Genomic DNA, 22,693 nt, shown 5'->3' on the forward strand with positions numbered 1-22,693 from the left:
CAAAACAAACTTTATACTGATTACAAATACCTGCACAATTTATAGAGAATATGTTACACTTGGATGGTGTTATCGACATACGTACACTCGTGCTTTTATTTTTAAAGTCCCACACCGCCACTGTTGATGTGATCGTCGGGATCTTTACGCGGATGGAAGAAGTAGAATAATTGACAAATAAACACATATCGTATGCCCTCCGACAAAGTAAAGGTGGTTTTGTGAGGCACTTTCATCATCTATCACATCATCAATGATACAGTTTTCACCGGAAGGCGTCGTTTTGAAGCTTTTCAGTCGCTGACATCTGTCTGGACTCGAAGAAATGGAGCATATCCGTACGCCAAAGGTAGCTAACATCTCTAAGCTAATTGCAAATAATACATGGGACACAGTCAGTCAGCCAGCAGCAGCCCCGGCCTTGTCTTTTGGGCTGGGATTTCTATAAACGCTTGACTGCGGTTGTATTTGTCTGGTTATTATTAGTTACCAACATTTCTAGTCTACATGTGTGTGGGAATCGACCCAGCAGCTTGGAGCACCAGACGTGACGAGCATCGATGAGCTGTTTGTTTGTTTTTGTTTTTTTTCACCCCAGTGTGGCTTTATGGCTTAGCTGGGTTTTCTTTTCTAAAATGTTAACACTTGCACGCCCTATTAAAGACAGAGCTAACGTTACACTGTCGGTGCATATAGTGTGATAAAATATCCAAAGCTACACTCAGGCTGTAGGCTACTGCATTTATATATAGGCTATGTCTGATAGTGTTCACACCCTGGGTGCTCATCGCTGTGAGACTGACCTCATTAGATGTATATACGGCCTCACCGTTTTATCAGCTTGACATTAAACCTACAAATGCAATCTGGATTTAGGGTTTTGACTGGGCATTGGACAAATCACTTCCTGAAGCCAGACTTAATTGCATCGCTGCAGTAGCCTACTTGGCAGCAGAGCATCACCAGAAAAGCACACCATGCAGCAGGTGGTGGTGGTGGTGTTTGACTTGTTGGCCTCAGGCATTAGAAAACAGATGCTAAATATGATGACATTTATTTATATATATATATATTATATTTTATGTTCAACCAATGTAGAGGCAAGAAAACATGTAATGACATGTAAAACTTTTTGACTGTTCATAGTAGCCTATAATTGGCCCTACCTTTTCATTTACCACTCAGATGTCTTCTATAGGCTCCTCGGTTTCTAACAAGCTAGACCTGCTCTTTTAGTGTACAGTATATGTGTGTTGGGTGTGTTCATTGAAAGATGAGCTTTACAGTGTGACCATGTTTTCAAAGTAATGCAGCATTATCCTACAAAACTATGACAGACCTCCACTAAGGCCAACGTCAAAACAACTTCAGAGTTCGGAGAAATAAGGTTTCTCTTATCAGTAAATAATTCAGATCTGCCGCAGTATTTAATGGCTGCTTCCCCGGCCCAGGCCTCAACCCTCCACCAAGTTTGGAACAAATCACTTTATTGCCTTTTATATAGTGTTACAACCTCATTGGTGGAAGTAACAAAATAAATGCAATTCTGAGGCAGCATAATTGGGGCACACTGGTTTTATAATTAGGATTAATTTGCATTAACCCTTTAGTCAATCTGCATCAGACATGAGCATGAACTTTTTTGAATTTTTGAACCAAGCGCTGGATGAACATCATATAGCTACTGTTGGCTTAGGCTGCTTCATTAATTCACAAAAATATAAACATTTGCATTATCACCTGTCATTGTGAGACAGAGTCAGACGTTCATTCACTCGCACGCACTGCTGACTTCCTGTGTGTTGCTATAAGGGCTTGGGCCTGCCTCAGTATGACAGAGCTGTGTCCTGCTGGTTGCCCGGGAGACAGAGACGGGGCTCAAACCATGTCATCGTATCTCACAACAACAGGAAAACGGAAACAAAGGAGAAGAAGTCTGAGTCGACAAGAGTGCAACTGCTGTGATGAATCATGAATTTTGACATTTAGCAGCGACAGCAGCAAACAGTCCAAATCCATCAGTCCACCAGGCTTTTGGCCACGGAGAGAACTGGACTAGAAACAATCAGCATTTGTCTTTTTAATCAGGACAGCTCTTATTGTAATGGATTTATATTGCTAAAGAGAGTCCAGGACTGTAGATTAAGCATATATTAAATCCCCTGTTATTAATAATTAAGCAGTATAATAGTGTTATAAACAATATTGATCCTTGGATGTAGATTTTCTGCCAAACCCTATGTGAAGGGGTTATGAATGGTCACTCTGACCATCAAACCTGTTGTTTATCACAACCAGTGGACCACAACTCCCTTCCCATGTGAAAACTTGTGACTCTAGTAAATGTTCTACTGTCAGTAGATACTCTATAGGTGTTTATGTGCATGGATGAATTGGGGTTGGGAGGTTATTGCAAAAGCACAACCAGGCTACACCTCAGCTGTGGCCTATTGCAGAATACATGGTGTTGGACTTAATAAGGATTTGGTTGAATTAAGGTTGGGATGTTTTTTTTTTTGTTATAGCATTTCATAATATTCAGTATACCAGTGTTAGCTTGTTTCTCAAATCTCTCAAATGCCACACATAGTAATTTTCTAACGGGTCACATCTGCCATCAAGATCCCTTTATAACCAGTTAATGTGTTAAATCATCGCTCCCTGCCTGCTACCTGCTGACCAGTGTTGTCGCTGCTCATGTTTGTGTGTTTGTGTTGTTGTGCAGGTGGAGCAGGTGCGCCTGTTGGATCGTTTCAGCAACAAATCCACAAATGGCACACTGTACCTCACAGCCACACATCTCATCTTTGTGGAGAGCAGCTCTAACAACTCGACCTCTGCAGGACAGGAGATCTGGGTGAGTAGTTCTGTCTCTCCATATGCCACTGAAATCTCACCCGTCGGCACCAATTTACCAAAAGTCATGAGTGAGCTTGTGCCATTTCAGGCACAGCAATTCCCGTGGGCAACTCAGGATGCTCATTCGACATGTTTTTAGCCTCTTAACTAACTTTTGTTCCTCTGCAGTATATATCATTTTTCCACTCCCACACTGGAAGTGCTTCTGCAGTGTCATGTCGCCAGTAGCAAAATTATTGCTACAGTTTTTTTTTCTCTCAGTCTGCAGCCAGTTGTGTCTGTTTAAAGCTCCTTGCAGCTGAGAGACAGACACATTGCACCAAGTATTGCTGGTTAATGATATGGCTGCAAATGACCAAGCATAAGTTTCAGTGTCAGGTTGTTGTGTCCCTGTCCACAGCCACACAAAGAGACATCAGTGTTGCCACCAGGAAGAAGTGTGCAATGATGGAGTGCATGTGTGATGAGGAAAAAGGAGAAATTATGCAAGTTTGTCTGTAATAAGAGGAAGTAGGGTAGAGTTTCAGAAGCCTCGGGTCGTTATACAGTTGCACTCTGTCTTGGTAGGCATCTTTGCATGCATGTGAAGTGTGTTTGTGTGTGTGTGTGGTGTGTCTTCACTTGAGAGAGGATTACTGCTTTAGTACCATGAAAACTGGGTTGTTGATGTCCAGCAGCTACAGTCAGTAGGGCATAGGGATATACAATACTGTTATAATGGGCATATGGCAGCCATCCCAGATTCAGGATTATTGGGAATTTATCCCGAGAAAATGGGCAAGAGTTTTGTTTTGATGTGCTGTAATTTGAAAACATGATTATGCATATTTTCCCTTGTTGTTGTCAATCTTAAAAATATTGTCCTGTGATAGTGATTTTTTTTACCAGCTTCTACAGAGTATGTTTTGCTCTCTGTATGTAATTAATTTCCATGTAGGTTATGTGATATGAGAACAAAAATAGCGCTCATTCAGAATGCCACAGACGCTGATCTGCACTTTTGAAATGGTAGTGTGGTATAAAATGCTTCATGCAACAGATTCCAGGCCGTGACCTCCTCTCCAAACATCCTTCCTGCTTATGTGCTGAGAAAAGGGAACATTTGCTTTTATCTTTCCTTGTTTTGTTCTGTTTTTTTTGTGTGATATTGCATTTAAATAAATATATAACATGAGGTCAGAGACTCAACATGTGGTACGATCAGTATCTATGAGTTTCATGCACACAGTTGCACACGTAAAAACCATTGATTGAATTTAATTCACTGAGAAAGCTTCTTGACTCTATTGTTTTGTTTTGACATTAGGTTGCAGGAAATAATGAGAACACGTAGTCTGACAATCTCTTCCCATCTGTGCTATGTTTATTCTTCATGAACTCATCACATACAGAGTTGTATCAGCGCTTTTAGTGCATGTTTTGTACACAGTACATAGCTAACAGTCCTTGCATTTTTTAGCAAAATGCTGCTCTTACTGGTGAATCACTGATTTTCTCTAGTCAAATACCAGCAATCCACTGAATATAATCGATCCTCTCTTTCTCTCTGGCTCTGTCCCTCCGTCCCTTCCCCAACAGATTTTGCATCACCATATAGCCTCTGTGGAGAAGCTCTCCCTGACCACCACAGGCTGTCCGCTGGTCATCCAGTGTCGTAACTTCAGGCAGGTTCATTTTGTGGTGCAGAGAGAAAGAGACTGCCACGACGTCTACAGCTCTCTCCTGCGTCTCCTAAGACCTGGTGGGTTTCAGGGCGATTTAGAGATTCTGTTCCTCTGTATAATAGATATTTTCAGCATGCACCCACTTATTTCTTTGTGTTTTACTGATACATCTCTGTCGGTCTTCTCCCCCTCCGTCCAGTATCATATGAGGAGCTCTACGCCTTTTCCTACAACCCCAAACAGAACGACCAACAGAGAGAGGAAGGATGGCAGCTCATCGACCTGGGGGCGGAGTTTGAGCGGATGGGCGTCCCCTGCGACCAATGGCAGCTCACAGACGTCAACAGAGAATACAAGGCAGGCAGTTGGCAATAGTTTTGAAGTATAAATAAATGGATAGGATCAGAATGAGTCAAAAAGTCAGCACTAAGAAGACCAAGTAACTTCTACAGTGTCATAGTATTTCTGGTTAAAGTTCAAAGCCAAGAGGTAGAAAGTCGCAGATAAATCTGCACTGGGCTTCATAAGGAAATGGATAAACACTGCAGATTATCTCAGTTGATTTGATTTGGATATTGACATAGACTGGAAATGCTGCAAAGCAGGTTCAGTAAATCCTGGATTAGCTGGCGGTTGATGAACCTTGGCACCTTCTCCGTGTGCTATAAATTTCAGCCATAAAGAAGAAAAAACAATGTTTGACAGTAGGCACGTGGCTGATGTCACATTATTACGGAGATGCATGGTTTATATAAAGTAGGTATGGTGCATACCGTTCTGGTATTTAGTCATATATAAGTTAGAAGCACTTCAGTGAGCTTTCTTCAAACAATGCCGGGGTTTTCCAGTTCAAACAATGAGGCGATGTTGAAATTAGCTGGTTATTGCTGAGGGTGTGGTAAAATTGTGGGGAATTTGTTCTCAGTATATTGGGCAATCCACTTTGTCAAGACATCATCCATACAGGTCCAGGAGAGGGCACCAGAGCTTCACTAGCTTCACCAGTGCTTAACATGAGCTCCGTCTTTAGTATTATACACGTAATATTATAAAGACCAACAAAACTTTAGATTTTCGTCTCTGTAGCAGACTGACTTTTGTTTCACGATCCCTGTTGTGAGAGGTAAATACATCTGTCATTATGTGTGATTGTATTTGTGATGTTGGGAACTTCGGTCTCTTGTTTTCCAGGTGTGTGAGACATATCCACGGGACCTGTATGTTCCCATCACAGCCAGTAAGCCTATCATCGTGGGGAGCTCCAAGTTCAGAAGCAAAGGACGCTTTCCTGTGCTCACATACTTCTACCAGGAGAAAAAAGTAAGTGATAAATTCTAATAGCATAAAACAATAGTGGACAAAATGCACATAATTGTTTGAAGTCTTACAATGTTAGGATTTACCACAAGGTGGCAATGGAGTAAAGGACACAGTGATACTGAACCTGAGAGCGAATATTATCTAGGTTATGTGAATGTGCTGTGCAGATTTCATGGGAATGTGAACCTGAGCTCATGTAACAACTTGTGCAAAGGATTTTGGCCAAGAGCTCTACAGGAGAACTGGCAGGACACCTAACGCGATAGGACTTTTCCTCTGCATATACAGTATATACAGATTACATGAACATCTGCTCATTATTACATTTATATATTTCTTGTGTAAAATTGGGAATTCTGACCATTCATTTGTCAGAGGGTCACCAGTATTATCAGGGGTCACTGTTTGAGCCAGCGATGACATTTCAGGAACATCTGGACAATAGTTGTCAAGATGAAGATGAAAACACATTGTTGTTTACATTACACATCACAATTCACATAAATAAGTATTTGAACTTGGAAAGATTGGAAAATCACTTCTTGTCCAACATAAACTCAGGTCAATTCCTGATTTTCCAGCACAACAGCCTCTCTGTTCTGTTTATTGTCTGTCTCACATTGGTGCCAGCTTGTTCAGACATGATTTATGTTTGGACAAGTGACAGTTTGGCAAAACTGTCTGCATTTTGGCACATGGACTATGGGTTTGGGGTACTTTTTAAAATGTTTAATTTAACTGAATGGCTACAAGCACATTCTCTGTAAATAGTGTACTGCAAAATGGCTCTGTCGTGATCAATTACACATAAAGGAGTGGAATGTTGAAAAACAACACTAATGTTTTTTGTTTAAAATCTAACCTAACCAAAAAATGTCTGATGAAGATAAAACAATTAATTTCAACTGTAGTTACTGCTAATTGTTGTTAAATCACAGTTGAGACTCTGAGGAAGGTAATGAATGTGGTCAAATAATTTATTTTAGTGATAATGTAGGAACAGTGTTTTGTATTGTTCTGACTGTCCTTGTTCTGATCGGTGTCCTGTGTTCACCCTGACAGGCAGCAGTGTGTCGATGCAGCCAGCCTCTCTCTGGGTTCAGTGCACGATGCTTAGAGGACGAGAGCATGCTGCAGGCCATAAGCAAAGCCAATCACAACAGCCGATTTGTCTATGTCATGGATACCAGGCCAAAGGTAAGGTGACGGTAGCTAAACAATCACCACAGAATAACATGCTCAAGCAACATTACTACATAAGAGATTTCAAAACAGGTGGAGCATGATTTATAATAGTTTTGGTTCACCACAACCATAAGACCAGCCCTATGATCAAGTGTAGGAGTTTTCCCATTGACTGTTGCTCTTTCAAAATAAAACACATGCAATAAATGGTTCAGGTACTTCACCAGCCCACTTTAGCATGTAATTCAGAGATATTTTGGAGAAACTCTTGTCATTCTCTGTTGAATAATCATTCCAAGTAAATTATATTTTTTAGCCACTTCCCACAGAAAGCTGTTGTCTACAGAAGGTTTGACCAGATCTTGTTATCTTTTTTTTGTATGCGTGCTCTAGTTAAATGCACTAGCTAACCGGGCGGCAGGTAAAGGCTATGAGAACGAAGACAACTACTCCAACATCCGCTTCCAGTTTGTTGGCATCGAAAACATCCATGTCATGAGGAGCAGTCTGCAGAAACTGCTAGAAGGTTCGACACCTTGCTACACACATCAACCACACATATAAAACTATCACAGGTATTTCTATAATGATTCAAAGTGCAAGTAGTAAATGGTCCATGTATGTTTGTCTCAGTGATCGGGACTCGTACTCTCTCCATGAGTGACTACTTGGTCGGCCTGGAGAGCAGCGGCTGGCTGCGGCACATCAAGGCCGTTGTGGACGCAGCCATGTTTTTAGCCAAGGTACTTTTTTTTTTACTTTCCTTGTCCTTGATTTTTTTGTTTCTCTGAAAGTGCACTTTAAGAAGTTATTTTTTTCCAGAAGGTAACATGCAACATCTTCCTATAAATGAAGTATTAATTCTTCACACTAATGCTGTATTGTTTACAACAAATTCTTGTATTATAAGATTCTGATTTCTCTAGATATGGCATTGCAAACTGAAACGTTATGTCAAACTCCCTCCGAAACATCAGATCCACTTAAAATATCCAAATATTTTAACTTGGGATGACATTGCTGTTGTGTCTCTGTCGGCCTCGCCTAAGTTTCCCGTCCATCTCTCGTTCCACTAAAATGACATCCGGTTTGTTGTGTGCCTGATTCCATGTGAATATAGCATAACTATGATAATATAATTATCTCTACCTTCTATAAATTTTTACTGTGCCTCCAACTTGCTCCTAATTGACTCACATATTACTTGTCCATGATTGACATTGTTTATTTAGGGCTGCTTAATGTTTTTAATGTCATAATGCTTGTCATAACATTTGACTCTGTCTGCACTCTTGATCCCAGGCAGTGACAGTGGAAGGAGCCAGTGTGTTGGTTCATTGTTCTGACGGATGGGACAGAACAGCCCAAGTCTGTTCACTAGGGTCGCTGCTCATGGACCCTTACTACCGTACCATCAAGGGCTTCATGGTACCAGCCACACACACACACACACATAGTTTAACGAAGAAACCATAGAGCTGATATACATATGAACTTCTCTTGCATTTGTCTTATAGGTACTGATCGAAAAAGACTGGATCTCGTTTGGTCACAAGTTTGCCGACAGGTGAGCTCTGAGCTGAATCAGCAGTCTGCCTAGAGAAATAGTGATATGCAGTAGAGAGAGTTTATAGAAAGAGCTATATACAAATTAATTAGTAATCAATTTCATGTGCAATTATATAACTGTTTTGTATGTATATACTTGTAGGTGTGACCAGTTGGATGGGGATCCCAAGGAGGTGTCTCCCATCTTCACTCAGTTTCTGGAGTGTGTGTGGCAGGTGATGGAGCAGTTCCCACAGGTGTGTGGAAGTGTGAGAGCTATATGATGTTTACTATGTTTGCACAGAACTTGAACGCAGCCTTTTTCTATATTCATATATTTTTTATGGTAACTTTCTCTTTAGGCGTTTGAGTTCAGCGAGTGGTTCCTACTGCAGATCCATGAGCATGTCCACTCATGTCAATATGGAAATTTCCTTGGCAACAATCAGAGACAGAGAGAATATTTGCAGTGAGTCCAACACACACACATACACACACTGACAGACTGGAGCAGTTGTTTTTTGGTTGTCTTCTGCATCTGCATCACTTCACTTTTCCAACCTCTTTAAACCTTTTTGTGCATCAGGTAGGTCGGTGAACTTTATTATCCCCAATGGACAATTTGTGTTACAGTCAGCAGTGTTAAAAATACATAGATAAGAATGCAAATACACACAGTAGGGGAGGACATGTCGTATGATGCTGTTGAGAAATACAGTAGATGCAGGGACATGCTTTTATTGACAAATTCTTCATTAGCGTTATTAAAGAAAAGCAGATGTAGCAGACATAGATGACCACACCCAGTCTACATGTGGCTGCATCTGCCCCACCTTTGAAATAAAGAGAGATGGGATTGGCCCACGTGTTCTCTCTGTTCAAATACAGACTTCATTCTGCACAAACACATGCACGCGCTCATTCACAGAGTCAATGTTAGTTAATATTAGCAAATAGGTGCTCATTATCCTATGTGCAGCTTCATGTTATTACTAGTCTAAAACAAACACAAGCATAATGTACATATAAGTCTGACAAATAGTCTGTGCTTTCATATTGCATTGGCCAGCTTCAGTATGTTTTAATTAATGCAGATAAGGAGCAAAACAATAATGCACACCTGCACAAGGTCACACAATCATATTGACTGTATTTTTGTTAACTAGATTTCTGGACACATACGTAAGTCTATTTTATGATTTAATAGGCTTTCTCAATTTGAAAGCAGAACTAGTGTTGGTTTGTGAAGGCCTGAACAATGACTTCATCGGACTGTGATTAATGTGATATGATGTGTGTATTGTCTTGTGTTCAAGGCTCAGGGAACAGACGCACTCACTTTGGGCGTTTCTAATGAGTGAAAAACAGAACTACTTGAACCCATTCTACAGCCCTGCATTCTCTGAACTGCGCCCTGTGTTGGAGCCATCCACCCTGCCTTACCATTTTAAGTCAGTACCACCTTCCTCGCCTTCCTGACGGTATTTGGATACAGTATTAATTGTTGATTATAATTTTTCCTGCATCTTATGTTTGTGTTTGTGCATACCTGTCAATCCAAAGGTTCTGGAGGAACATGTATCACCAGTTCGATCGGTCCATGCATCCACGTCAGTCCATCCTCAAAACCATTCTGACCCTGAGAGAGAACAGCCGCAAAGCAGAGAGCACATTGCAAGCACTGGAGAGCGTGAGTTAAGATGTTGTTTTGATATATACTATAGACTGCCAACAGAATTCAGCCTGCAACCAGCTCATTTTGTTTTTCCCGTTCCTCCACCTGTGTGCAGAGGCTCCAACAGCTGGGTGTGAACCCGGTTACAACCTCCGAGCCCTCTGCAACTCCCCCCACCAGAGACCAGCGCTCCAACCCCAACACCCTCCCGCCACGTCCCGACTCCCTCATCCTGGGGGCGCCTATAAACCACAAAGAAGTGCAGCGGCAGGTGGAGGAGGACGGCCAGGAGGAGGTCGGCGAGGAGGCCACGGAGAGCACCGACACGGAGCGGACAGTAGAGGGCAGCAGCGGCACTGAGAGCAGGAAGCAGAGCTACGGAGAGCTGGAAGGGACATACAACAGCGAGCTGGCCAAAGAAGAGCCGGCTGTTGTCAGTCTGGAGTTTGGAGTAGCGCGCATGACCTGCTGAGACCTAACTGGGGGTATTGTGGGATATTGAGGGACAGGTGGCTGAGAGAGAAGCCTTAGTCAAAGTGTGTGCATGTCGAGGGGAAGATGTCTCTCTGTATGTGATTATGTGCTGATTACGCAGTGTTCCTGAATGGGTCGAGTGGATGAAGTTGTATGTCTGTATAGTCTAAATCTCTATGGAAAGCCTCATTATTATGTCATATATAGCACATACAGGAAAAAGGCTTGTTTTTTATGAATGTTGAAAGCACTATAGGGAGGTAATGAATAGATAAGGAGAATAAATTCATCCAAAAAAGAGGAAAAAACACAGTGAGTCGTCTTGTTTGTTTCAGTTTTATAATCCATGTTGAAAATATATGGCCTTGATATTCATCACGAATGGTCACATCTCTCCTCATGAAATCCGGCACAAAAATCGCAGTTTCTGGCACCAGGAACATTTCATTACATCCAGTGGCTTCAATCTGACCTAATCTGAATGTTGCTTGTGACCTGAGCTGATTTTGCACCAGTTGGACGATCGGATGAAAAAATAAAACATCACATCCGACATCATTAAACATAATCTATCATAGTAAATGACGATGAGCCAAAATGTGGCCACGCAACTAAGTCCATCTGACCTGTGTGCAGTTTAATTTGTTTTTTTTAGTCCCCGGGTCATTTCTCTTATTTAACTATTGATCTGACAACTGACCAGATCCAGCTGTCCAACTGCCCCCCTCATTGATCATTTAATCCTATTTTAGCTCTCACATTGATCAGATAATCTGACTTCCTAATGTGCATTGATCCCCAAATCCTATTGGTCCTCTGTGTCAGTGACTTATGATATGTGACAGCTGACTGTGGTGGGGTGTTGTCATATGCAAAAAGTTCCTTTCTTAACGAGAATTTTACCCAAGTTGATGTAAAAGAAAATTCCCATAAATAATTCATGCAATAATAATCCAACTTGTCTCTTGACATTAACACAGAGCCTACATTTGCCACCAAAAATGGATATAAAAAATACAATTTGAATAATATAGCATAGCTTTATAAAATCTTGCTGTAGAAAGGAGTAATGGGATAAAATAGGTTAAACAGAAACCTCCAAAGGAACATTACTTTATTTTAACTGGGTTAGGTGTATGTCCCTGGGGAAGTAGCTTGTGAATTTAGGGCAAAAGTTCTCATTTCTCATTTATTTTTGAGCCAGACTGTGTTTTCCCTCAGCTTTTGTATCTGTGTTAACTCCAGACTAAGGTTGTAAGTTAGGATTTGATCTTCTCTGGATTTGATTTACTACACAAGAAAACATTTTCCTCAATCTGTACACTGCAGAATGACAAGGATGTTGAAACTGGAGGATGTGAGGATAATCAGAGTCGATGTGGAACCTTCCTCAGCACCGACCTTTCTGTGGCACTCAGAGCGGCAGCACCAAAGTCTCTTCATTCTGCCCTGTTCTATCCAGCCTGTGTGCTATTGAATACTTTATGGAGTTTGTGCTTACATCTTTGGCCGTGAACTTTGTCCTTACATACCACACTCAACATTCTCACACACTGGAGGAATACTGTGGGCTTTGTGCTAAGACACACACCCACTGACAAACTGAGCAATAACCCTGTCTTCAAGTGAACAAACATATCATTATTCATCTATCACAACGTTCAGTCATCAATCTACCAATAAATCTAACTGTGATTGTACTCTGCAGCTCAAAGAGCTTCAGAGATAAGCCTAAAAGGACAAGGGCGAATCAGGTAAGAAAGCTGCTGCAATAAAATAGGTTTAAAAAACAGCAAACAAAAAATGACGAAATGAAATGATAAAAATATGATAATAAAAGCTATACAATATAATACAATTAAGAACAATTTCAATAAAATAACACACATTAAAAAAATGTTTTCCTGGTATTTCAGTGAGATTGTGAGATTGTGGTTAATTAATAATTACCAAACCTAACCATAATGAAAAAATCATAATCTACCAGTATTATGATTATGGAGCTACATCCAGTAGCATAGCTCATAATAAAACCTGCAAACGGGCAAACAGCTAGTTCATCTCAGTCCAAAGGTGACTAAATTTGCTTAGCATATATAAAACTTTCTAATTAATTCATAGTTAGTCTTGATGAAGGTGAGAAGTATTTGTGTTTTATGGGGGTTTATGTGCTCCTATTTGCTGAAATAAAACGTGTTGCATTTTAGCCTACAAGTAGTGAAGAAGACAGAGAAATAAGTATTTTATTCCCAGACTACAAGGCAATCACCACCTGATATCATAATTTCTTACTTTTAGCTGTTTGAAAATCACACTTCATGGTTTCAGTTGGCATTTGTAATAAATAAAAAATGTTATATGAACATTTTAATTTGCAAATGCATTAATGCAATACTATAACTTGAAATGCATCCATAAGCAGTAGCGTGCGGTGGCCTTTCAGTCAGGGCCAGCAGTAACACCCTCAACCCCCCCCCCCCCCCCCCCCCTCCCCCCCAAAAAATAAAAAAATTAAATGTAAAAAATGCAAGGCCACTATTGTGCAACAGTACTTAATCAACACCAACGACCGCTGAACAACCACAACGCATCAAGACACCACTGTGCAGCATCGCCATCTGATCATCTTCCCTTAGATCACTCACCACTTTACAATGCACCATATGACACAAAACATCAAAAACAGCACCTACTGCCCGACTTCTTAATCACTTCAAAAATAAAATCAATTTCTGTAACAGACCCATGCCAAAGAGCGTGCCCACAAAAATTACAAATTAACAATCTCTTAAAGGTTGAGACACACCCACAGAGAGAGAGAGAGAGAGAGACAGAGAGTTTTTGACCCAGAAGCAACACCAACAGCATACAGTAGCCTATTAGCCCAACAGTATGCAGCGCCAATCTGAGAAAGTTTTTTAAAAAAAAACTAGCACTCACCCATCACCACGGCTTGTAGGTACTGAAGAGTGGACATGTCCATCAGAACAGCTTGTTGTGCTCCGAGCTAGCTGTCAACCAGTCGTACCATAGTTTCCCACCTTATGCCACACAAAGCTTGTTGGTTTGTAGTTAGCATCCATTTTAGGCGTCTGTCTTGCAAAAAATCACTTTTTTTCTGCAAAGGTCCGCAGTCATATCACAAAATCTTGCTGTTAAATCACCCGCCATCAGCTTTCCAGAATAACAGACTACGTGCGTCATCACGCAGCTGCCCATGGGCCAATCAGTCAGGCTAACTTCAATGACAACACCAAGGCCAGCACTAGAAACTCTGCTGGCCCTAGGGCGTTCTGTCAATAACACATCAAAATCTGATTGGCTGATGATACTGTCACTCAACGTTTTAACCCAATAGCAGCGTCCAGCTTCGACCAAAGGCTAGCAATGCAACTACTGCTGGCCCCAGCCGAGGAACGGAGCTGTGATGCGTTTATAGGACATAGGAAATTTGAGTTCCACAAAACCAATCGTTTTCTGGATAAAGTTGCATACTGAACAAGTAATTGACTCCAGACACATTTCAGAATCACTTTTCAATTATAAAAAATAATAATTATTTCATTTTTGACAGGGCTAGCAGTGCTGGCCCTGCTACCCCTGACCGCACACCACTGTCCATAAGTCATCTCTGCCGGCAATGTCCACATTTTCAATCGGCCCAAATGTAAGACTGAATTACAAAAACATTTCCTCACAGAAACTTTGAGAGTGCTGTAGGGGGTGTTATTACCACTGTGCAGTCTCTGTCAGGAATGACATTTAACAGACAGGGCTAATCAGTTAGACTTGTGATCATCCTCTGAACACTGACATGGAGGAGCTGTCAACCTATCTGTGTGTGTCTGTGTGTGGAGAGTCAGAGGAGTCCCTCATTGATATACTGTATGTAGACTTTGGACCAAGAGGCTTTGTGTCTGAATCCCAGTCATGGTTTGTATGTTGCTGGGGTCAACAAGGTTTGCAGAAGAGTTTGCTTTCCTTTTATGAATAGATGTGGAAATATGTGCTGTTATCAATAGCAGAACATTCCACTTATATGATTAGTAATACCCTGAAGTATCTTGTACGATAATAGTGTAGTGGACCTGAGGACTCAGTGGAAAATTGCACTGACTGGGAGTAGTAGTGGAGTAGATAACAGAAAAATCGTGCAAATTATGACACAAGCATGAAATTTGGTTTGGTTGTTCTCTAGGGCCTATTGATGAAATCTGTCCAATTGGACATGTGAAAATCCAAGATGGCGGCCATTTTTCAAGATGGCTGCAAAATTAGCCTCCCGAAGTTCCTTTTTTTCATAGAAATGTGTGTAGTTGACTAATTTGAATGACATAAGTGACACATTTTATTGTATTTGTATATAGACACATAGATGACATTATTAATGGAAAAGGAGAAAAAAGATTAATATATAACTTTATTGGAAAAGTAACGAAAAAGGACACCAATAACTGTGTAACTTCACACTAAACACAAAAGTTCCTCTAGCTGCTACTGGTTACATATGCAGCTGCAGAGTGCTGTGCAAGGAAGCCCCATTTGAAGCTATTGAACAATATTTGATTTATTCAAAATAAACTGGTCTTTCCTGTAGGATTTATTTTAGGCTACAAGCCTGTTTCTTAGCATATTAACTATGATGACAACATAACAAAGCACTGACAAATACGACCAATGTGAACATTCATATCGAACTCTGTAACACACTCATGACACAAGCCACACATGCTCTCCCTGTGTGATGGTAGTGGACAGTCTGAGGTTTCGGGTTGAAGTTTATAATAATGAAATACACCAATGAGACTGTGCTACTGTAGGTCTCTGCTGTACGTCTTCCTCTGTACGTTCAGCTGTAGTAGAGGAAAACTTGGCTCGTGCTCCAGTCATTAAAAAAAAACAAAAAAACTCTAGTTTAACGACCGGGCTAGAATGTATGCGGAAGGACGCTACCACTGGTTCTGCTGCATACCTGACGCGGTGCGGCACACCTGACGCTCTTAATAAATAATAATAATAAATTCCACTGCCAAAGTAGTGCTACATTCAGCCGAGCCTGAGACCAACATACAATACTTAACGCAGAAGTGAGTGATATATTTGTGTTAATATAAGTCTTAAATAGTTATATCTTCCGACAGCAATCACTTACATAGAGTGTTTGGACTGAAACACGGGTCTCTCAGTCCCTCTGCTCTGCTCTGAGCCGAAGAGAAAACATTTATCGTATCCTACAGTTTTTATCCAATGAGGAGAGAGAACGGCATGCAGGGCTGTGTGTGCAGCCAAGGAACGCCGTGAATGTGGTGACGTAGCGACGAGGACTGTTATGGTGCGTTCAAGGAAACTCGTATTTTTCCGACCGTGAAGTGGTACCAGTTCGATCTGGTACGAGTTCACCGGTCAGAAGTTACGAGTGGCCGTTATAGTGACTTTCACCGGTAAAACAGGTCGGAAAAACACGAGTGGGTTGCCTGGAACGCTACAAAGTCGTAAGTTGTGACTTGAAGCTGTAATTTACGATTTCAAAAGCCTGCCTGGAACGCAGCATTAGCGAAAACGACCGGATCACTCACTTCTGCTTTAACACTCAGTACGTTTACATGACACTTGAGAAAACCGAATTATTGCCTTATCCGACTATAACTGGACAACTGAGTACATGTAAACACGTTAGTCCAACTAATATCGGAGTTAGTTCTCCAACTCCGATTCAGACACCCAGATAATGCGATTGGAACTGGACTTTCTCTGGCATGTATACACCTTAAAGGGATAGTTCAACATTTTGGCAAATTGGCCCATTGCCATAATCCCTATAGTCATAGCAGTAGCTTCGTTACCTTTATTTGTCGGTGTAAGCTATTTTTAGAACAGCCGCAAGCTGCTCAGAGCTACGCTACAGAGGCTAAAGGAATTTATTGGTTTCCCTCATCAAACTCATCAAATACAAAATCCCAAAACTCCAAAACGCTTTCGAGGACAAGTTGTGACCTGCACAATCACCACGCTATGAGATAATAATGGAACGTTGCGAAATGGAGCCGTTTTTCGAGGTAAATACAGGGTAAATACAGAGTCTGCTTGCTGAAAAACTGTCCCTGAACGCAACGCGCCTCAGCGGTTTTGCATGAATTTCCCTCTAAAACAGCTCCGTCTTGTAACCTTGTGTTATTATCTCATAGCGTGGTGAATGTGCAGCTCACAACTTGTCCACGACAGAGTTTTTGAGTTGTTGGGTTGTCTATTTGATGAGGGAAACCAAGAAATGCCACTAGCCTCCGTAGCGTAGCTCTGAGCAGCTCACGGCTCTGCTCCGCCATTCTAAAAATAGCTTGCACCGACAATTAAAGGTAACGAACCTACTGCTATGACTATAGGGATTATGGCAATGGGCCAATTTGCCAAAATGTTGAACTATCCCTTTAATCAGAGTTTAACTGAACAACACATGTGCTCATGCTCCACACCCCCCCGCACTGGTGTAAGACACTGGTCCTGCTGCATACCTTTTTTCTCATGTCGTGTCCCTCTTAAAAACTCTGGCGCACCCCACAGTTTGAAAAACACTATTTTACGAAATACATTTCTTGGGCGCTACTCTGTATAAAATCACAAAATCCAACTCAACAGACTTGAAAATATAGGAATTGACACCAAGATCAATAAAATAAAAATAAAAACTACACACGTTAAAGCAGAAGTAAGCGATATATTTGTGTTAATATAAGTCTTAAATAGTTATATCTTCCGACAGCAATCACTTACATAGAGTGTTTGGACCGAAACACGGGTCTGTCAGTCACTCTGCTCTGCTCTGAGCCGAGAAGAAAACTTTTCTCGTATCCTACAGTTTTTATCCAATGAGGAGAGAGAACGGCATGCAGGGCTGTGTGTGCAGCCAAGGGATGCGCGTGAATGAGGTGACGTAGGGACGAGGACTGTTATGGTGCGTTCAAGGCAGCCCGTAACTCGTGTTTTTCCGACCTGTGAAGTCATACCAGTTCGATCTGGTACGAGTTCACGGGTCGGAAGTTACGAGTGGCCATTATAGTGCACTTTCACAGGTAAAACAGGTCGGAAAAACACGAGTGGGTTGCCTGGAACGCTACAAAATCGTAAGTTGTGACATGAAGCTGTAATTTACGGTTTCAAAAGCCTGCCTGGAACGCAGCATTAGCCAAAACGACCGGATCGCTTACTTCTGCTTTAATATAAAAATGGTGATTTATGAGGCTAATTTAGGAGCCGTCTTGAAAAATGGTCGCCATCTTGGATTTTCAAATGTCCAATCAGACAAATTTGATCAGAAGCCTCTTGAGAACAAATACACCAAATTTCATGCTTGTATCATAATTTGCACAATTCCACTCAAATTGTGCTTTTATCTGCTCCACTATAGATTGGGAGGCTCCAGTTTTGAATCCCAGTCTGGGCTATGTTGTGAGTGGGTATAGAAGAAATATGAAGAATGCGCACCTCTACTACTATGTCGTTGCTTCCTGTAGCCTCTTTTGTGCATGTTATTTCACATTAAACATTGAGGAGCTTCTTCCAGAGACAAGCTGCTGAGGGTCTCTCCCAGGGTTTGAATCATTCAGATGAGTACTGCACGCCATGCTGGTAGAACACTACTGATGACAAGGAGGGATTTCTGTACTTGCATTCAACAAAAACACATCCAGTACTCATTCAAACCTATACAGAGAGAGAGAGAACTTTGTTGTCACGTGTTATAGTCTTGATGGGCTGCGTTTAAGTCACTATTTCAAACTATTTCTGTGGTCCGATGACAGAAAATACACTATAGGCAGAATGCCCTGTTGGGTGCTAAACTATTTTTTCCTGAATATTGTTGACATCATTTTTTTTTATCTAATTTTATGTTAGGATGAAGTTTAAGTGATGACAGATAGTCGGTTTATGGTTCACAGGTTTTTGCAGATTGTGTGCTTACTTGGCTTAACAACAGTTGGTCCCATTCCCTGTTGATTACTAAAGTAACAAAAGAGCACAGGGGGTAATCCTTGGGGGTTTAGTACTGTACACTTACATACACAAACATGAACATGTGTGCTACAACACACACACACACACACACACACACACACACACACACACACACACACACACACACACACAAATAGCTTAGTTTAATCTGTCGCTGGAAAACGATGATGGAATGTGTGTGTGTTTATCTGTGTGAGCTGTTCCCATATAATGCTATGTTTAAGGGACCAATGATGGCTGGATGACCATGCGGTTTTATACGTAGATGAAGTTTTAACTGCTAAATGATCTCATTATCTTGGTGTGGTTGAAGTTAGATTCAGATAAACTTATGTTGACTTGTTTGAATATGTGCCATAACAGTTTCAGTAAGTAATTTCATTTAATATTTGTCTGCACGTTCTCAGTCTGCACTGCAACTATCTCAAACAGTCATATGAATTCGACTGAAAATAAAACATGATTGGACAGGACTTCACTGGAAGACTAGCTGTGTGGCCACTCCCAGACGCAGTGAGGAAAAGCAGTGCAACCTCTTTACCTAGAAATGATTTGCATCTGGAATATTTTGCATGGGAGAGGCTTTTTTTTATTGCTACATACAGGTGAAGTAAGAACTTTACACAAACAGTAGCCAAACACATTCAAACTCAGTTTTGCATATTTCTTGGCATGCAATCCTTTACCTGGTAAACTTTCCCCGTCTCAAATCTTAGAATTATAGTAGAGAGTCTATAGCTTAGTTTGGCTTTTATTTCTTTCATCACATCCCCAGTGTGTCAAACATTTACATACAATTTGTTTTGGTAAAATGTTCGAGGACGCCTTCAATCAAGCTCCTTATAGTAAGTCACTGAAGTTGGCCCACTCATCCTGACAGACCTGGTGGAACTAAACCTCTGTGCAGGCACATGCTTCTTCAGTTCTGTACAAAACCTTTCAACTGAATTGAGGTCGGAGCGTTTTCATTTTGTCACAACTACCTGAGATCACTGTCCATTTGGAAAAACCCTTTTTGATCAAGCTTTAACTTCCTGTTTAATGTTTTCAAATGTTGCTTCAAGATACCTGCATAATTATCCTACCATGTCCTGCTATCTGTTTTAAAAATAAAAGTGCCTTCAATTCCTCCTGCATAAAACACATCCTATTTGCATCCTACCTTTCCTCTCCTGCCAGCTCACACGGACTGTATTTAAAATGTCTGATACTGTAAGGTCAGATGCTCATGTCTTATTTTGTTATAAAACAGATCTAGACTCTATTTTAATATTGTGAGAGCATCAAAATACTCGCAGCCCTCAGGACTTTTGCAATTTTGTGATGACAATTAATATGTTACAATTTTGCACCTTTTTTTAAAATCAGAACACTGCACATGGACTTGACACTTTTTTGACCCATGGGCATGGCACTTTTTGAACGGACTTGGCTGTCTTCATTTTTATTTATTTTTTTATTTTTAACTGTTGCTGTTTTGGATACCTGCACCTCCCTGCAGGGATAAACAGTGGTTTCAATCAATCAATGTCACAACAGAACATTTACCTCCCTCAGCTTGGTTTGAAACCTAGCCAAGATGCCACCACCCGGTTCCACGGTATTTTTTGTTTTTCTCAGTGTTTACCTCACCTTACCCCTGTGCCCAACCTGTCACTAGAGCTTCTAAAACTACATTCAGGTGTTGTTGTTTTTTTTTTTCTTTCTTTTTGAGTTTCTTTAAAGGGATAGTTCAACATTTTGGCAGATTGGCTCATTGCCGTAATCCCTATAATTCTAGGAGTAGGTTCGTTACCTTCATTTAAATTTGTCGTATAATTGTCGGTGTAAGATATTTTTAAAATGGCGGAGCGGAGCCGCGAGCTGCTCAGAGCTACACTACGGAGGCTCATGGAATTTCTCGGTTTCCCTCATCAAACTCATCAAATACACAATCCAACAACTCCAAAACGCTCTGGTGGACAAGTTGTGACCTGCACATTCACCACGCTATGAGATAATAACAGAACGTTACAAGACAGAGTTGTTTTCAAGGTAAATTCATGCAAAACCAGTCACTTGGTACTCATCTTATAATATACCTGGGTCTTACTCCACTTTTTTGCTAGACTAGTGAGGACTAGTCAGACCGAACTGATGAAGCGCCTTGGATAAGAGGTGAAATGTCTTCCCAAACAAACACAAGCCCAGCTGCCTTCGATTCAATTTGTTGCCCAGAGATAACGATGACCTGGATGAATGAGAATACCCGATTCCAATAATATGTCCTCTGGGCTGTGCCATGTCTTTAGGGCAGATGGGCGGCAACAGTGAATCACTAGGTAAGTGATTAAACAGGCTTGGGCTAGCTTGTTTGCGTGCTAACTTTTGTAGAAGAAGGTTGAGTTATTGCTAATTTTGGCTAAACTTGCAAATAGGTCCTTATGCCAAAGATGTTCGCCTTAATACCATTTGGAAGATTACAAATTCATAGGCCTACATACATCTGTCTAATCGTTCATATGCATTTCCTCGACCATACAAACATACACACCCATGTGCTTTTAAAAACATTATCAATATTTACATCCAGAGGCTCTTTGCAAGCAGACCATCCAGAGTTTAAAAGCACATTTAGCAGCCACATGCAGGCATAGAGCAACAGAAAATGTCCTTTAACTGTCCCACTTAGTGCCGAGCTTCACTCAAGGGGCTGAAATGGGAACCCTATTTAGACAGATGAGGAGGAGGAGAGAGGGGGAGTGTGTGTAAAGATAATAGGGTGTGTACTTCTTCTATTGCATGTGTGCATTGTCTGCCTTCTCTTTCACAGTAGAAAGACACAGAAGAATCATCATTATGGTTGTCAAGAAAGCACATGTTGCATTTGACAGACAAAACTGACTAAATCTACCCCACAAATATACAAAGAAAACCACAATTACAATTCTTGTCATATAGGCAGATGCTTTCTTCATTTTTTCTACAGTATGTAGTTGAATTTAAGGTCAAACAAAGCTTTATTTTTTAATTATGTTGGTATCGTTCGCTAAACCCTGTTGCTTTCCCAACAAATTCGACCAATCTAAGCAGCCAGATTCATGATAATCGTATGCGGAATATAAAATCATTGTATAAAATGCTCTGATGATGTCGGGACTTATTTAAACAGCATAATGATTTGCATTTTCCACCATGAGAGAGCTCAGCAAAATCCTTTGTCTCATCTTGTGATAACTGAGCCCACTCGTCAGTCTCTCTCCACTCATCAATCCACCAGCCATCTGCCGCTCAGTGTCAGCTTCAGGTCCATGCTACAGCCAGCTGACCGGCTACAGCATACTGTAGCTCTAGGGTATTCTGCCTGAGCATCTGATGTACCTGAAAAACCGGCACACTGGGTGACTGACTGTCTGCTAGCCAGGCTGGCTGGGTGACTGACTTGTGGGCTGAGTGGACAGATTATCTTTCCTATTGGGGGAGAGCATACGCTTCAGCGCTTTACTCTGGGGAAGCCCTCGAAATGTGTTTGTGTGGGTGCTAGTAAGTCCACGGATGTGTGGGTGTATGTGTGTGTGTTGCCTTGGGCGGATGAATGCAGACATTGTTTGATAGCACTGGGCTGGAAGAGGAGAGCCTGTGCCCACAGCGACTGAGAAAGAGGAGGAGGAGGAGAGAAAAGGAGCAGGGGAGGAAAGGAAGGAGGGGAGAGGAGGCTTGTAAGTGGGTCGGGGTATCAGGGAGATTCATGGGGGGTTGGGAGGATAGAATAGGCTGTAAAAAGAGCACCCACAGTGGATCAGGCTCAGCATGGAAAACAGGAGAACTCAGGGTGAACTCACTGCAGGTGAAGATAACATATTTTGAGAACTAGAGACACTTTCAAAAACAGCAGCTTAAAGGTGGGAAGTAGATATTTTTATTTCATCAACATACAGTAAGAGTTTACCATTTTACACATGCAATATATTTTATGTGG

The 22,693-nt window shown here is 41.2% G+C and overlaps 1 protein-coding gene across 1 annotated transcript; it reads left to right on the forward strand.

Moving 5' to 3' along the window:
* The first annotated feature begins 129 nt into the window (after positions 1 to 129).
* On the forward strand, positions 130 to 11,005 carry mtmr6 (myotubularin related protein 6). Its single transcript, XM_083995118.1, has 15 exons — positions 130 to 349; positions 2,726 to 2,857; positions 4,438 to 4,600; positions 4,723 to 4,880; positions 5,715 to 5,843; positions 6,906 to 7,040; positions 7,422 to 7,554; positions 7,662 to 7,771; positions 8,331 to 8,456; positions 8,546 to 8,595; positions 8,740 to 8,833; positions 8,939 to 9,045; positions 9,893 to 10,027; positions 10,140 to 10,266; positions 10,367 to 11,005. Exons 1-15 carry the CDS (start codon positions 326 to 328, stop codon positions 10,721 to 10,723), a joined length of 1,980 nt encoding a protein of 659 aa, XP_083851244.1. The 5' UTR covers positions 130 to 325; the 3' UTR covers positions 10,724 to 11,005.
* The last annotated feature ends 11,688 nt before the right edge of the window (positions 11,006 to 22,693 follow it).

Source organism: Trachurus trachurus (genome assembly GCF_905171665.1).
Source record: "Trachurus trachurus genome assembly, chromosome: 20".
In the NCBI taxonomy this organism is placed as follows: Eukaryota; Metazoa; Chordata; class Actinopteri; order Carangiformes; family Carangidae; genus Trachurus; species Trachurus trachurus.